This window comes from Rhinopithecus bieti, unplaced genomic scaffold, assembly GCF_001698545.2.
Source record: "Rhinopithecus bieti isolate Rb0 unplaced genomic scaffold, ASM169854v2 scaffold_16097, whole genome shotgun sequence".
NCBI classification, from domain to species: domain Eukaryota; kingdom Metazoa; phylum Chordata; class Mammalia; order Primates; family Cercopithecidae; genus Rhinopithecus; species Rhinopithecus bieti.
The window spans coordinates 2,399,847-2,417,632 of record NW_016808851.1 but is presented as its reverse complement, the minus strand read 5'-3'; the positions used below and the strand labels follow the sequence as shown (position 1 = coordinate 2,417,632).

The 17,786-nt window shown below is 39.7% G+C and overlaps 1 protein-coding gene across 1 annotated transcript in view; it reads left to right on the top strand.

Moving 5' to 3' along the window:
• SYNE1 (spectrin repeat containing nuclear envelope protein 1) overlaps window positions 1-17,786 on the top strand; it is a 286,149-nt gene that overhangs the window by 194,698 nt on the left and 73,665 nt on the right. The window contains 5 exon segments of the mRNA XM_017887615.1: window positions 567-661; window positions 3,949-4,025; window positions 4,028-4,182; window positions 5,824-6,018; window positions 9,462-9,587. Coding sequence (XP_017743104.1) covers window positions 567-661; window positions 3,949-4,025; window positions 4,028-4,182; window positions 5,824-6,018; window positions 9,462-9,587 — 648 coding nt within the window.

The window sequence follows — 17,786 nt, the reverse complement described above, 5'->3', positions numbered from 1 at the left end:
TGGTTTTTTGTATTTTTTTTTTAGTAGAGACGGGGTTTCACCGTATTAGCCAGGATGGTCTCGATCACCTGACCTCGTGATCCACCCGTCTCGGCCTCCCAAAGTGCTGGGATTACAGGCTTGAGCCACCGCGCCCGGCCAAAAACAGTGAGTTTTAAAAGACAGAAAAAGACTAGGCTATTTTTTTTTCTTTGACTTCTTTAAAGGCCCTAAGCTATTCTCTACGTTTTGAATATGGACCATATATTATACACAAATTAAACCAGAAAACAAATTGTGTGTTAACTTACTTTATTAGGTGTTTTTGAAAGAAAGAAGAGAAATATAATTCTACTTTTAGTCACCTAGTTTTAGTAAACCAAACACTAAACTTTATCTTTGAGTGTATCTTAATTGATAATTTTAAAATAAATGATTCCTAAACTGCAGGATTTCACACATTTTCTGATTCAGCTGGTGATAGCTTTCAGAGTCTTGCTAACACTAGAATATTTGGAAAGTTATCAGAGAACCGGTCACTAAAATTAGGAACTCTAAAGTATGTTCTTCTTTTTTTAAAATTGTAGTTGTTTCAAGCCGAGATGTTCAGTCGTCAGCAGATTTTGCACTCAATCATTATTGATGGGCAGCGTCTTCTAGAACAAGGTCAAGTTGATGACAGGTAAGATCTTTGATAAATTATTATAAAGAAAGGTTCCAGTAAATTAATCATTTTCTTTTTAATGAGCAGATTAGAGGGCATATATCCAATCTTCCTGAGGCGATTGAACTGTAGTGGAGCCTCAGTAATTGGAGGAGAAGCTTGTCTCAATCTCTGAAATGACTGAGTATTGAATCTTTTTAGAGAACTGCTATTATATTATATGAAGGGCATAGAGTAATTGGAAATCACCTAGCCAACCTTCACTAGTCATCTGTAGGAAATGGAATTAATGAATAGATCAGCATGAGCCATATCAATGACCTGTCAATGGTTTGTAAACAGATGCTTCTAATATTCTCACATAATTACAGAATTTTTTTTTTTTATAAAAGGAGCATAGAGATCACTAGCCCATCTTTCTTACTTATAGATGAAAAACCTGAAATCCACAAATGTGAACAGATTTGACCAAGGTCACAGAACTAAGTAGCAGCAGAATCAGGCCTGGAGCTCATGTCTGGTTTTCAGTCAGTACTGGATCATACCAGCCAGCTTTCTCATGCCATGAGAATTCTTCTGTGTTTGAAAATGGTTTGCTACCTTAAGTCAGATTACATGCTGCCTGAAATCTTTCTTCCTCTTCATATACAATAGAAAATTATCTCTTTATTAAAATTAGAGAGGTAAAAATTTATCTTCTCCCCAGATTTATGGCAAGTGAAATGACAATTTCATACTATATTTATATTTCCTAGAAACAATATTTACTTTATCTAATCTACTTTCCATGGTGATATTTGAGTATTAGCCTCATGTATTCTATTACATATGTATACCTTTCTCATATTTAGGAACCAGTAGTTGTGACTATAATTAACTTGATACTTTTTCAAAAAATAAAAAAATAAATTAAGTTTATTGAGAGTTTCGTCTTTAATGTTGTAGAAGCAATTTCAGTTTTAAGTGGATATTTCTTTGGAAGTGCATAAAAGATCTTCGTGGTTAAGCTTGGAACAACAAAATGTGATATCATATTTATTCTATTTTAAGTAAGCCAAACTTAAATATGAGCTTTCCTGAGAATTTAAGGCCTTGAAAATAAAACAAATACAAATACAATTAACTTTTATCTTTTGCTTTATCATTTCTTAGCCAACTCTCTAACAATATTATAAATGTTTGAGTCATTAAGTAAAATAAAAATTAAATACTCACATGCAAGCCAGCATCTACTAAATTTTAAATACTAACATTTAGGGAAAATACACCAAAGAGATGAAAATGGGAGGTTAGACTTGAGGATAAAGAATTTTGAAAGTTGAAGGAAAAAAAAATCAGATTAGAACCTACTGACAATAAGAAGGCCCCAGATTGCAAGTGTATTGTGTTCTGAAAGTTAATTTGTGAGTTATGTTTTTTAGAGCTTCAAGTTCGGCACAGGGAACAATGTCATGTTTTAAGTAATTCCTCATGCTGGCAGGTAGTTTGGGACAGCTTGGTTGTATCAAGAGAGGGTGGGGAATCCTAGGAGGCCTTGGACGGTTACGTGATAGGGAAAGCAGGATTATATGGTATTCTCAAGTCCTGGAGTTGTACATTTTCTGCAATGACAGACGCTTGTAACTTTTAGGGAAGTATCATGAACCTAATTCATTGCAATTGAATGCTACTGCATTGATTATATACAGCAGAATTTCCTTTCAAAAACAGAAGTCATCATCAAAATCTAAGTAGCTATCACATGAATTTTTTTTTATTTTTATTTTTTTTTGAGACAGTGTCTTACTCTTTCACTCAGGCTAGAGTGAAGTGGTGCTATCTCAGCTCACTGCAGCCTCCACCTTCTGGGTTCAAGTGATTGTCCTACCTCAGCCTCCCGAGTAGCTGGGATTACAGACACGTACCACCACACCCGGCTAATTTTTGTATTTTTAATAGAGATGGGATTTCACTATGTTGGCCAGGCTAGTCTCAAACTCCTGACCTCAAGTGATCCACCCACCTTGGCCTCCCAAGGTGCTAGGATTAAAGGCATGAGCCACCGGGCCCGGCCCTTTATGGATCTATTTTTAAAATGAGAGGGCATACGAAATTTTTTGCAGGGGCTTTATTTAGTACATTTTATTTTTAATACTTGCTTTCTTAATGTTGACTGTATATTCTTCTTTTGTTTAAGTTGAGTCATTAAATAAGTTTCTAGGACTAACAGCATATTTGGTTACAAAAATCAAAGTTTATAGTGGTTCTGGATAATAGGAAGTTTCGAGAAGATATAAGTTCAGAATAGTAAGTCCAATTCAAAGTTGCTTCTACCCTCAAGAGAAGAGGATAAACGCAAAACTATTATAGTAGAGAAGTGCAAGCATTTAGTATTTAGTATTAAAGTACAATATTACTTGCACTTTATGTGTGAATAACACTGTAATCTACATAGAAACTCATTCTGTTTGATATAGGACACACCCTTACTAGCCAGTTCTAGAGCCATAAGTTAAATATTAAATAAAACTTAATAAAGAACTACCTGTATTTTTTCAAAGCTAGAAAACAGAGAGGTAAGAACACGTTAGCAGATCTGATATTCTTTAGCCTGAACTTGAGAAATCTTAAGGAAAATTTATTATTTCTAAATATATTAATGACATTTATGTAGACTATGATAACAGGTTTTCATCTTTCTAAGAATAAAGGGAAGTCAGCCTACAATGTAGAAGAGATAATTCAGATGAATGTGTGGAATGATTTGCTAAAAGTTGGGGCTGTTTATTATGAGGGAATACTGAGAGAGTTTATGGAGTACAGTTTTTAAAAAATCTTTTTAAATCACATAGTTTGATTCCAGTGGCTTATGATTCGAACTGAAGACAGAGGTTCTATATAAGCCTTGTTCCACATGTTTTCCTGCAGTGTGGCCCACAAGACGACATCACCATCACCGGCTGCACGCGTTGCTATGGAGCTGCGTAGGATTTGCAGCTATTCTCATTGCACCTGCAGCTGTCCACTCCTCCCCTTTCATGCTTTCAGGGAGAGAGAGTGAAGGACAATGACCTTATTGTATATTTGCCTTCAACCTATGCTGAGACATGAAAACACTCACCATTTGCAAACACCGGTAGTTTAATTTAAAAAATTAATTACAATAGACCCAATAACCCAATAATAGATCATGGCATGATATTTGAAAACCACCACCCTAGATCACTTCTCAGGGCTTAGGGTTGTTGACAATGCATACATTGGCTGATTGCATAACTGCATCCAAGATAACAGTGTTTTTTACCATGTAATTGTTTCTTCACTAGGGATGAATTCAACCTGAAATTGACACTCCTCAGTAATCAGTGGCAGGGAGTGATTCGCAGGGCCCAGCAGAGGCGGGGGGCATTGACAGCCAGATTCGCCAGTGGCAACGCTATAGGGAGATGGCAGAAAAGCTTCGTAAATGGTTGGTTGAAGTGTCCTACCTCCCCATGAGTGGTCTCGGAAGTGTTCCTATACCACTGCAACAAGCAAGGACCCTCTTTGATGAAGTGCAGGTAAGATGCAAAACACAGTGTTCTCACACCTCTTAGGCATTTCCACCGCACTCTTTACCTTCGCCTCGGTTTTTCAAAAGGACTCTAGAGTGACATTGCAACTGGGACAAACATTGTTCTCAAATGTCAACAGAAATATACAAAATGATTGCAATACAAAGCCCATATCTAATGGTGAAATGATAGTAAGCCCCAGCCTCTCACAAAAGCTTCTCACACTTCACACATTACGGCCTGCCACAGCTCACTAAATCCCAGCGGGGATGAAAAGGTAATGGCAAGGAAAGAAAAACTTCATGTTGCTTGCATACATTTTATTCTTGAGCAATTTAAACACATAACTTAAGTACTCCAAAGAAGACAGGAAGCCCTGTCCTGTTTGAGTTATTTGTTCATTTCCAGGTTGCCCCTTACCTTTGGGCTTCTAGCTTCTTAGACTGATACCTCCTATCATTCTAGTGAGTTCTTCCCAGTGTATCCAATGTACCCAGTCAGTGTACCCAGTCAGTGTACCCAGTGACTCTTCCTTTAAAGTCACTGTTCTTTGGTTCCTTTCTCCTCCAGATTTCTCTGGGAGCCCTCATTTGCAGACATGACTTCAACTGCCCCCTACCAGCAGAGAAGGGGCATATCGGTATCTTCTGGTCATATTTACCTGCTGTACTTTCGACTCGTGTTTCCAACCACCTTTTGGGTTTATGTCTATGTGCATCACAGATGCCTTGTACCCTGTGGATCCCAGCAGAACCTGTGATCTCTGGACTGACTATTCTCCCTTTCCCATCACACTTCCAGGAAGTATCATCAGTCTAGGAATCCTAGAATAATTTGAGAGCTATACTTCTCCTTGTCAATCACCCCCTTATCTAGTCTCTCCAACTCTATATCCCTGCTGCCACTGCCTTGGTTAGGTGCTCGTGATTTCTTGCCCAGGTAGACAATAACTTCCTAATCTTAGTATATCCAACACATATCCTTCTTCCATTCTACTTTTACTTGATTCCTGAGTGCTTTTATTAAAACTTTAATCCAAACATCAGTATTCTTCTGTGAACCCCAGTCACTTTTAGTATAAAAACCAAATTTCTGCAAGATGTGGTCTGGCCTCATCTCCTACCAGTCTCTCACGTGCCGTCCACACTCCAGCCACTGAAAACCATACTTAGTTTCCTGAATCTATCGTATTTTTCTCATATAGTGAATGTGCGCATCCTCATTTCTCTGTGAGAAGGTGTCCTCTCCTCCACTCCTGATCACACTCATCTCACCGCACCAGGTCCTTCTTAATCTGGTGAAGTTCGCGTCTCGCAAGACTCATTCAGCCTTTATTGCTTTGAGGAAGCCTCTCTGCCTCTTGATGCTCCCCCTGGTGGGTCAGATGTCCTTCTGTATTCCCAGGCATCAGTAGAGAGTGGTTCTTATTGCATCAGTTGTACTTACCTTGGAGACAGAAACTAAGCCTGTCTCTATTGTATTCTCACTCATTTATTCACTGGTGCGTGCGTGTGCGAAGCACCACCACAATAAATGCTTGCTGGATGAAAGAGGGCATGCTATGCTCAGTTAGGGCCATTTAAAAAGCCTTATAGGAAGGAAACGATGAAAGAAAGAATGAAAATAAAAAGCTATGGTTCCTTTCAGTTCAAACAAAAGGTGTTCCTGCGGCAACAAGGCAGCTACATCCTGACTGTGGAGGCTGGCAAGCAACTCCTTCTCTCTGCGGATAGTGGCGCTGAGGCCGCCTTGCAGGCCGAACTCACTGAAATCCAAGAGAAATGGAAATCAGCCAGCATGCGGCTGGAAGAACAGAAGAAAAAACTAGCCTTCTTGTTGAAAGTAAGTTCGGTTAGAAAAAATCGAACCAAAAAATTCTTTTAGTCGTTGTACTACTTCCTCCCATTGTTATTCTGCAAATCAAATAATGAAATTATGAAATAATACCCTGCAGCATTTTGATCCTCAGTGTTTTATTTAAGACTTTGTCTTATCTTGAACAAACTGGAAAAGTTTCCCAATTTTCAGCATTTAATTTTTCAGGACAACCTCCCAACAAAGTAAAGTCTAATAAGACTGTCTAAGCCATGAATTCTGATTAATGGCCAGTGTGAAACCTTAGCCATGTGATGACTTTATAAATCCATACAGAAATTCAAAGGGTAGGTTCCACTCCCTAATCTGAGACTCTAAAGTGGTTTTCAAGATTGATATCTCTTCTCTTAAGGAAGGGAAAAACCAATCCAGAAAGATACTCTTGATTTATCTTAGCTGATCCAAGCAAGTTGCCATGAGATAAAATCTCCAGGAGGTGTATTAAGCCCTTAGTTGGATGCAGATCACATACTGATCACACAGTAAGTTTTGGAAAGTGTAGATTTATCCGGACCTCCCACAATATACTTTTCTCTCTCACTCTCCAATTGCATGTATAATGCATAATTAAATGAGCAGTTTCAAAAGGACAGGGCCTCTAAAATAAGACAATCTCAAATTAAAATCATGGTAAACCAAATGACCTGGTTAACTTATCCTATTTAAGCCTCAGTTTCCTCATCTGTAGAGTGGGTGTATAATTTCACCATCTCCATGTGGCCATTGTGAGCACTTCATGAAATAATGACAGTGAATCACGTGGTACCTTACCTGGCTCATACTGAGCACTAAATGGATGATAGTGATATCATAGTTGATGTTATTATGATCTTCAGAAGTAAAGACAACTAAATGTTATGGTCCTGTATAGGTTGATAATTACCAACACTTGAATGAGGGTATCTGTTAAATTGGGCCTGTCACATGTTCGTATCGAAGGTAATGACTAAGATTTTGTTTTTTGTTTTTTTTTTAATACTTAAAGTGTGCACACCCACTGGATTTATATTGAATTTTGTTTCATAAAATATTGCCTTCTGTGTAGGAAGCAATCCATCAAAAATGCCACTGAACATCTATAAAGAGCTATTATTTGCACACGGCACAATTTCATCAGGAATATAATATGCTGAGTTCATTTTCTTCTTTTTGCTTTTAGGAAAGGGTTTAAAACGCTGTAACTCATCCTGTAGAGAACATGTTCATCATTTTTTTTTTAATTTGTGATGTGATTTTTGGAGATGTTTCCAAGACTTAATAAGGCATGATGTCTGAGTCACTACATTTGCTTTTCTTGTCTGTCTGTCTGTTGGTGTAGAAAACATCCACTTTAAGAGATATTTGCAGGCTCATGACATTACGTTATTTCCTTATAATTCATGTCATAAAAGGATTTGGTTATAGATTTAGAATCTAAGTCATCCTTGAAAAGAGGAATCCCTCTTCTCTTCTTGTTAAAGTTTATTTTATTTTGACTCTTAACACTACATCTTGTTTGCCTAAGAAGGAATTTATGAATCTACATTTTATTGTTTATATACCCTCATTTTAGTGTATTTTTTTTACCACAGCTATAATATTTAGCTTTTAATACTGTTAGTAAGTATGCCAAAAATAGGCATTATAATTTCACATTCTGTATGTTCCCCTTCTTCACTATCATCTCTTAATTTTGTTCTGAAACGTAAGAAGCTAGTCTTTCTTTCTTTCTTGTTTTTTTAATTTTGTTTTGTTTTGTTTTTTGTTTTTTGTTTTTGACACAGAGTCTCACTCTGTCACCCAGGCTGGAGTGCTGTGGTGCAATCTTGGCTAACTACAATCTCCACCTCCTGGGTTCAAGTGATTCTTATGCATCAGCCTCTCAAGGCAGTGGGATTACAGGTGCACGCCACCACGCCTGGATAATTTTTGTATTTTTAGTAGAGATAGGTTTTCACCATGTTGACCAGGCTGGTCTCGAACTCCTGGCCTCAAGTAATCTGCCCTCCTTGGCCTCCCAGAGTGCTAGGATTATAGGTGTGGGTCATGGCACCTGTGATGATCTTATCTCTTTTAGATCAATAAACCTTTGTCAACTGCATGTTGATTGAATTCAGGGTGTTTGATAGTTTTATTGACTGCTGATAATGAAAGAGATATTGTGAAGGAAGATGGAACATGATTTGACACTATATTGACAACTAAAAATGATTCTAGCCGTGATTCTAGTTGTCTTGCTTTGGAATTCTGTAATTCATGGTATAGGGAGTGGCCACTGGGGAGATGAGTGGGGAGCGGAAAGGCCTGGACTGGAGAGTTTGGCAAATGGGCAGTGTTGGACAACATGAAGGAGACTTGTTTAGTTAAGTTTAATTTTCACTGGCACTAAGAAACCGGATGTGAGTTAATATGTAGATAAGGTGCTATAAAAAAAAATCAAGCTCCGCTTTGGTTCCTGTCATTTTTTAAAATTTCACTTTTTTATTAAAAAAAAATTACATGTGTCTGATTTTTTAAAATTAGGTAATAATTGCTATGTATGTTTCAGCATGAACAAGATAAAACCAGTCAAAAATGCCTTGCTTTTGTAGTGTGTGTTTCTCTTTCTGTAAGACATTCCATATCCTCTTTTTTTTTAATCCCTTATAGTACATTTGGGAAAGGGTAGATATTGGGTGCAGTTATGGATGGAGTTAAGAAAGAGACAAGGTACTGAGATTATAGTCCTACCTCTGCAGAGATAGATTTGGATTCAGATAACATTTTTGGGTACCCATAATATTCTGGTCATTGTGCTTGATGTCTTGACACTCATTGCTTCCTTTGGGCTCCAATAAATATGGAGAGTTTGTATTTTTTGCATTTTCATAGGGAAAATGGAAACATAGAGCGTTATCTGCTTAAAGCCACGCAGATAATCAGTAACAGAGTCAGTTTTCAACTCAGCTCTTCAGATGACAAGAGCATGTTGCCTCCCCTGGGAATGAGTGTGGGCCTACCTTCATATTGTTCATCAGGCAACTTCCTTTTTGTTTTTTTGAGATGGAGTCTCACTCTGTCTCCCAGGCTGGAGTTCAGTGGCGTGATATTGGCTCACTGCAACCTCTGCCTCCCGGGTTCAAGCAATTCTCCTGCCTCAGCCTTCCGAGTAGCTGGGATTATAGGAGCCTGCCACCATGCCCGGCTAATTTTTGTGTTTTTAGTAGAGATGGGGTTTCACCATGTTGGCCAGGCTGGTTACAAACTCCTGACCTCAAGTGATCCACCCGCCTTGGCCTCCCAAAGTGCTGGGATTACAGGGGGAGCCACCACACCCGGCCATCTGTGTAACTTTCATTCTTTCTCTGGGAATGAAGAAGAGTGTATCTTTTCTTTTTCCTCCAGCTTCCTACATCAAAACATCTATGCTATTTGTTTTATTCACATGATAGGACTGGGAAAAATGTGAGAAAGGAATAGCAGATTCCCTGGAGAAACTACGAACTTTCAAAAAGAAGCTTTCCCAGTGTCTACCGGATCACCACGAAGAGCTCCATGCAGAACAAATGCGTTGCAAGGTAAATTACTGAACTGCGATTTTCACTGTCATCTATCTGTGTGCCTCTGCTGAAATAATGTCTTTGAGGCTATATTCCAGTCAAACTCCTAGGTTGCCTACATGCTGATACAAGATCCTAGTATATGACATAAGGGCAGGCAACTCAGGTGAACCTTGTATTGCTGATTTATTGCAGTTCTTGAAATTATAGACTAGTTTATGGATTACTCCAAGGAAGCAAATGAAAATTTAAAACACATTAAAAGATATTTAAGAGCTGAGTCAAGAGCAATAAAGTCATCTTTTAAAAGCATCCACACTGGGGAGTCATTCTACCAGAAGAATCTAGTCTACAAGAAGGGGGAAAAAAGGATCAACAGCCTGGAAAATCTGCAGACAGCGGCCCTCCAAGGAACACACCCTGCCCTCCAGACCATTATGCAAGGAAAGGAGGAAGACACACAATCCTTAAATTGCTCAGGTTCTAAGTACTTAAAGATTGTGATCAGCACCTCAAATGGTAGTTGAAAGCAAGTCAGTAGCTAGTGATACAGACCACTCCCTGGATTATGAGCTCTCAGAGACCAACACAATTCAGTGGCTGTAAGATTCATGCCTTTCACATCTTTGTAGCCAAGTGAAATGCCCAAACAGCAGTTCTTTGCTGAGCGATAGGCTGATCACATCAAAAGTACCTTTAAAAAGGTTTTTCTTTCAAATTAGAAGTGCTCTTATGTTCCCCAGTCATTTACAAATTATTGCTCTAGGGTAATTCTGTTAAAAATTCGCATATACTTAAATGACTTGGGTTTCAATTAGAAATTCTCTGCCTCACTTTGGCAAAGAAATCCCAAGCATTTAAGAGATGGTAATTGTTAAAGAGGTCTAGAAATCATGAAAAGTGCGGCTATAAGAATTTTTTCTTCAGTTGTAAAATCTAAGGATATTATTTGAAACTTGAAAAAGGCAAATTTAGGAAAATTAAAAGGTAGTATATTTTACATCATGGATGGAAAGTGAAAGAAGTACTATCATGAGCTGTTACATTAAGAAGTATGCAATGGTTACAAAGATTAAAAAGTGCACTTTAAACCTGTGATTATAAATTTATTAAAAATAATTAAAGAAGCCAGGTGTGGTGGATCATGCCTGTAATCCCAGCACTTTGGGAAGCCAAGGCAAACAGATCATTTGAGACCAGAAGTTCAAGATCAACCTGGGCAATATAGCAAGACCCCATATCTAAAGAAATTTAAAAATTAACCAGAGTGGTGGTGCTTGCCTGTAGTCCTAGCTACTGGGGAGGCTGAGGCAGGAGGATCACTTAGGAGTTTGAGGCTGCAGTGAGCTATGATCACACCACTGCATCCAGCATGACTGACAGAGTGAGACCCTGTCTCTGAAAAAATAAAATATAATAAAATTATTAAAGAAAACTTCTGCAAAGCAGGAATGGGCGTTTACGAGGGGCTGTGACTATATTGGTGTTATCTCAGTTGGCATTAACACCAGCTGATGAAAATATTTATTATTGCCCCTTTTCAGATGGGAAGACTGAGGCTTCTGGAAATTTAATAACTTTTCAAAGTCAATAAATATCTGGGTTGCCTGTATCTACAGGCTATATTTTTGCCACACTGACTTATTTAATGGGTTGGTATACTGTGCGACTGAAACAGTTGGTTTTTGGTGGTGGTGTTATTATGTATTTTTTTTTTAATCCATATACAAATCTGATGCTCGAGTTGTGGGGGGTAGAAATTGGTGTGAAAAATGGAAAACCTTTCCAGTGGTATAACAATTGAATATGTTTAGGATTATTAGCAGAAATGTTGCATATTTAATTAACCTAGATGGTTTGGTCTTTCAGCCAAATACTGTTGCCATGGGGCATCATTTTTTTATCTCCCAAAATACATGACAGTTACAAACACATGCTGCTATTGAGTGTGTGGATTTAAAAAATGTATTTTAGTCTAATCCTGCTACTCTTCCCCAAACTGCCCTTAGCAGCAAAACAAGGCAATTACCTGGAAAATTCAGGCTAAAATCTTGTTTGCCTAAATTGCCTGGGAAGTTAGCCTCAGACAGCACCACTAATTGCCATTGCCTTTGGAAACCTTTCTACCCTGTAAAGACACATAAAGGGAGGGGAAAAGGCACATGAAATACTCTATTTATACACAAAACTAGCTGGAATCTAAAAACAACAGCTGGTTATACAAATTGCAAAACTGGTGATTGGTCAAAATATTGTAAAAACTATTGTCAACTCATTCAAATATTGCTATATGAATTTTTTTTTTTAAATCATTCCCCTAAAAGACAGGGTACATAATCTTTTTTTTTAGTGACTTAATGAAATGTCTGATCCTGCAGAAAATGCATTCAGTGCATTGTTTTAAATTGAGTAGTAACAGCAACAGATCTTCTCAGCTATTACATTATAAGTATAGATCACAGAATGTAGCAACTCTATAGTGTTTGAAAATGAAAGTTAAATTAAGGTGTCTGTTTTTAAAAATATTTCATCAGTGTGATCAGCAATTCAGGACAACAAGAAAGGATAAGTTAGAGGTTTATGAAGTCAGTCTAAAGTAAAGAAGATCAATGCAGTGATTAAACTTCAATTTAGGAAAAAAAGTATTTTAATCAATAAAATGATAAGGACTTAGCAATTTCTCAGATTATGTGGAAGCAAATGAAATACGGGCAAACCTCATTTTATTGAACTTTGTTTTAGTGTGTTTCACAGACACTATGTTTTGCTTTTTGTTTCTCGGGTTTTTTTTTTTGTTTTGTTTTGTTTTACAAATTGAAGGTTGTGGCAATGCTGCATAGAACAAGTCTACCAGCACCATTTTTTCCAACAGCATGTGCTTTCTTCCTATGTCTGCGTAATTTTGGTAATTCTCACAATATTCCAAACTTTTTCTTTACTGTTATATTTGTTATAGTGATCTACAATCACTGCGATCTTTGATGATAATATTGTAATTAGTGGCACCACACACTATGCCCATAGAAGTCAGCAAACTTAATTCATAAATGTAGCATGTGTTCTGATTGCTCCACCAACAATGTTCCCAATCTCTCTCCTTCTCCTCTGGCCTCCTTATTTGCTGAGACACAACAATATTGAAATTAGGCCAATTAATACAGTGGCCTTTAAGTGTTCAATTGAAAAAAATCTCATGTCTCTCACTTTAAATCAAAAGCTAGAAATGACTAAGCTTAGTGAGGAAGACATGTCAAAAGCTGGAATAACCCAAAAGCTAGGCCTCTTGTGCCGAACAGCCAGGTTGTGAATGCAAAGGAAAAGTTCTGAAAGGAAATGAAAAGTGATACTCCAGTAAATGCATGGATGAGAAGAAAGCAAAATGTCCTTATTGCTGATACAGAGAAACTTTGAGTGGTCTGAACAGAAGATCCAACCAGCCACAACATTGCCTTAAGCCAAAGCCTAACCCGGAGCAAGGTCGTAACTCCCTTTAATTATGTGAAGGCTGAGAGAGGAGAAGTAACTGCAGAAGAGAAGTTGGAAGTGAGCAGAGGTTGGTTCATGAGTTTTAAGGAAAGAAACCATCTCTGTAACATAAAAGTGCAAGGTAAAGCAGCAAGTGCTGATGTAGAAGCTGCAGTAAGTTATGCAGATCTAGCTAAGATCATTGAGGGAGGTGGCTACTCTCCCTCCCTCTCTCCTTTCGTTTCTTCCTCTTTCCTTCCTTCCCTCTTTCTTTACGTCTTTCCTTTTATCCTTCCTTCCTTCTCCCCTCCTCTCCCCTCCTCTCCCCTTCCTGACAGAGTTTTGCTCTTGTTGCCCAGACTGGAGGTAGATCAAACAGCCCTATGCTGGAAAAAGATGCCATTGAGAACTTTTATAGTTTAAAAGAAGTCAATACCTGGCTCGAAAGCTTCAGAGAAAAGGCTGACTCTCTTCTTAGGGGCAAATGGAGCTGGGTGACTTAAAGTTAAAGTCAGTGTTCATTTACCATTCTGAAAATCCTAAGGCCTTTAAGAATTATGCTAAATCTCTCTACTAAAAAAATACAAAAAAACTAGCCGGGCGAGGTGGTGGGCGCATGTAGTCCCAGCTACTGGGGAGGCTGAGGCAGGAGAATGGCGTAAACCCGGGAGGCGGAGCTTGCAGTGAGCTGAGATCCGGCCACTGCACTCCAGCCTGGGCGACAGAGCGAGACTCCGTCTCAAAAAAAAAAAAGAAAAAAAAAGAATTATGCTAAATCTGCCTGTGCTCTATAAATAGAACAACAAAACCCCAAGGGCATCATATCTGTTTACAGTACAGTTTTTACCGAAATTTTAAGCCCACTTTTGAGACCCACTGCTCAGAAAAGAAAGGCTTTCTTTCAAAGTATTACTGCTTCTTGATAATGCACATAGTCTCCCTAGATATCTGATGGAGATGGAGATGTACAAGACTAATGTTGTTTTCATGCCTGCTAGCACGGTATCTATCCTGTAGCCCATGGATCAAGGAATAATTTCAACTTCCAAGTCTTATTATTTAAGAAATACACTTTGTGAGGCTATAGCTGCCATAGATAGTGATTCCTGTGATGGATCTGGGCAAAGTAAATGGAGAGCCCCGTAGAAAGGATTCATCATTTCAGATGGCAATAAGAACATCCATGATTTGACCTGAGGAAGCAGAGCAAAATGGCCGTATAGAGTTCTCTACTGATTGTTCTCCCTGCAGGACCACCAAATGTAACAACTACCTATATAAGAAAGCGCCTTCATAAGAATAAAAAATCAGGTGAGCAATCACATTACCTGGTTTTAACTTCATCCTGCAGAAAGAGGCAGTGAAGACCGTAGGAAACACAGCTTTGAGTTGCCCACACCACTTCTTGTTTTCTATGCCCCAGCAACAGGCACATGGCACAGAGAGAGAATCTGTGCATGTCAAGGAGGGAGAGCCCAGCAATTGCTCTGCATTGCATTGGAGCTCAGTGCTGCCAACACCAGGCAGAACTCAGCTGATGCCCATGGAGGGAGCATTTAGACAAGACCTAGCCAAACGGGAAGCTCCCATCCCAGCTGACAGAATCTGGGTTTTGACAAGCACTTACCACCATGGACTAAAATGCTCTGGGGTCCTACATAAATTTGAAAGGCTGTTTAGGCCACAAGTACTATACTCCTAGGCGGGGCCCAATGCTGAACTGGGCTTGGAGACAGTGGACTTGGGGGCACATGACCCAATGACACACCAGCAAGACAGCTAAAAGAGTTGTGCCAATCCTCCCCCAACCCCAGGCAACACAGCTTGCAGCTCCAAAAGACACCCCTTCCTTCTGCTTGAGAAAACAGGAAAGAGTAAAGAGCACTTTGTTTTGCAACTTGGATACCAAGTCAGTTACAGTAAGAAAGGGCACTGGGCAGAGTCATGAAGGCTTCATTCCATGCCCTGGTTTCCAGACATTACTAGACACACCCTTGGCCAGAAGAGAACCTGCTGCATTGAAGGAAAGGAGCTAGTCGTGGCAAGACCCATCACCAGCTGACTAAAGAGCCCATGGGCCCTGAATTATCAGCAGTGTAACCAGGTAGTACACACTGTGGGCCTTGGGTCAGATTCGGAGACATGCTGGCTTCAGGTATGACCTAGCACATTCACAGCTGTGGTGGCTATAAGGAGAGTCCTCTTCTGCTTATGAAAAAGGAGGCAAGAACAAAAGGGACTTTGTCTTGTAACTTAGGAACCAGCATAGCAACAATAGGGAAGAGCACCAAAGAGGCCCCAGGGGTGCTCAATTCCAGGCCTTGGCTCTCCAGTGGCATTTCTGGATCTACCTTGGGCCAGAGGGGAGCCCACTGCCCTGAAGGGTAAGTTCCAGGCCTGGCAGCATTTACCACAAGCTGAGTTGAAGAGCCCTTGGGCCTAATGTAAATATCAGCAATGGCCTGGCAGCATTCCCATGGTTCTGTTGTGGCAGTGGACGTGGGGAGGGACTTCTCAGCCTGGGACAGGGAAGGGAAGAGTGGAAAGGACTTTTTCTTATGGTTTTGATACCAGCTATTCCACAGTAGAACAGAGTACCAAGTAGATTTCTAAGATTTCCAACTCCAAGCCCTGGCATCACTGGACCACCTAGGGCCAGGGGGAGTTCACTGCCCTGAAAAGAACACAAGCCTGTATGGCTTCGTCACCTGCTGATTGTAGAGTTCTAGGACATTGCGCAAACATAGGCAGTAGCCAAGTAGTGGTTACAGGGGGCCTTGGGAGAGATCCAGCGCTGTGCTGGCTTCAGGCTTAACCCAGTACAGTCCCAGTAGTGGTAGAGGATCCACAGGGATACTTGTAACTCTCCTCCCCCTAGCACCAGGCAATTCAGCACAGAGAAAGAGACTCTGCCTGTTTGGGAGAAAATAAGGAAAGAGAACAAGAATCTGCCTGGTAATCCAGATAATTCTTCCAGGTCTTATCCAAGACCACCAAGGTAGTTCCTCTATCAGTCTGCAAGAACCACAGTGTTAGTGGGCTTGGAGTGGCCCCTAATGCAGATTTGATTGCAGTGACTAAGAATTTAGATCACAATACCCAAGTTCCTTGGAATACCTGGAAAACCTTCCCAAGAAGGGTAAATACAAACAAGTCATGACTACAACTACAATAAATACCTAATTCTTCAATACCAAGACACCAGCAAACATCTGCAAGCATCAAGACCATCCAGGAAAACATGACCTAACCCAACAAACACCAATAAATAAGATACCAAGGACCAATCCTGGAGTGACAGGTATATGAGACCTTTCAGAGAGATAACTCAAAGTAACTCTTTTGGGCTGGGTGCAGTGGCTCACACCTGTAATCCCAGAACTTTGGGAGGCCGAGGTGGGTGGATCACCTGAGGTCAGGAGTTTGAGACCAGCCCGGCCAACATGTAGAAACCCTGTCTCTACTAAAAATACAAAAATTAGCCAGGCATGGTGGCACATGTGTGTAATCCAAGCTGCTCAGGAGACTGAAGCATGAGAATTGTTTGAACCCAGGAGGTGGAGGTTGCAGTAAGCTGAGATTGCACCACTGCGCTCCGACCTGGGTGACAGAGCTGTGTAAGATAACACAGAATGAATTCAGAATCATATCAGATAAATTTAACAAAGAAATTGAAATAATTAAAAGGAATCAAGCAGACATTCTGAAGTTGAAAAATGTAATTGACATGCTGAAGAATGCATCAGAGCCTCTTAATAGCAGAATTGATCAAGCAGAGGAAAGAATTCATGAGCTTGAAGGAAGCTACACAGTCAGAGGAGACAAATGAAGAAGAATAAAAAACAATGAAATATGCCTACGGGATCTAGAAAATAGCCTCAAAAGGGCAAATCTAAGACTTATTGGCCTTCAAAAGGAGGTAGAAAGAGAGATGGGGATAAAAAGTTCATTCAAAGGGATAACAGAGAACTTGCCAAACCTAGGGAAAGATGTCAATATCCAAGTACAAGAAGGTTATAGAACACCAAGTAGATTTAACCTGAAGAAGATTACCTCGAGGCGTTTAATAATTAAACTCTCAAAGGTCAAAAATAAAGAAGGATCCTAAAAGCCGCAAGAGAAAAGAAACAACATAAAATGGAGCTTCAGTACATCTGGCAGCAGCCTCTTCAGTGGAAACCTTACCAAACAGGAGAAAGTGAAGTGACATTTTTAAGGTGCTGAAGAAAAAAACCTTTTACCCTAGAATAGTATACCCAGTAAAACATCTTTCAATCATGAAGGAGAAATAGACTTTTTCAAACAAACAAAAGCTAAGGGATTTCATTAACATCAGACCTGACCTACAAGAAATACTAAAGGGAGTTTTTCAATCTGAAAGAAAAGAGTGTTAATGAGCAATAGGAAAGCATGTGAAGGTGCAGACCTCACTGGTAATAGTAAACACACAGAAAAGCACAGAATATTATAACATTGCAATTGTGTTGTATAAACTATATCTTTTTTTTTGAAACAGAGTCTCACTCTGCCACCCAGGCTGGAGTGCAGTGGCGCGATCTTGGCTCACTGCAAGCTCCGCCTCCCAGGTTCACGCCATTCTCCTGCCTCAGCCTCCCGAGTAGAGTAGCTGGGACTACAGGCGCCTGCCACCATGCCTGGCTAATTTTTTGTATTTTTTTAGTAGAGACAGGGTTTCACCGTGTTAGCCAGAATGGTCTCCATCTCCTGACCTCATGATCCACCCCCCTCGGC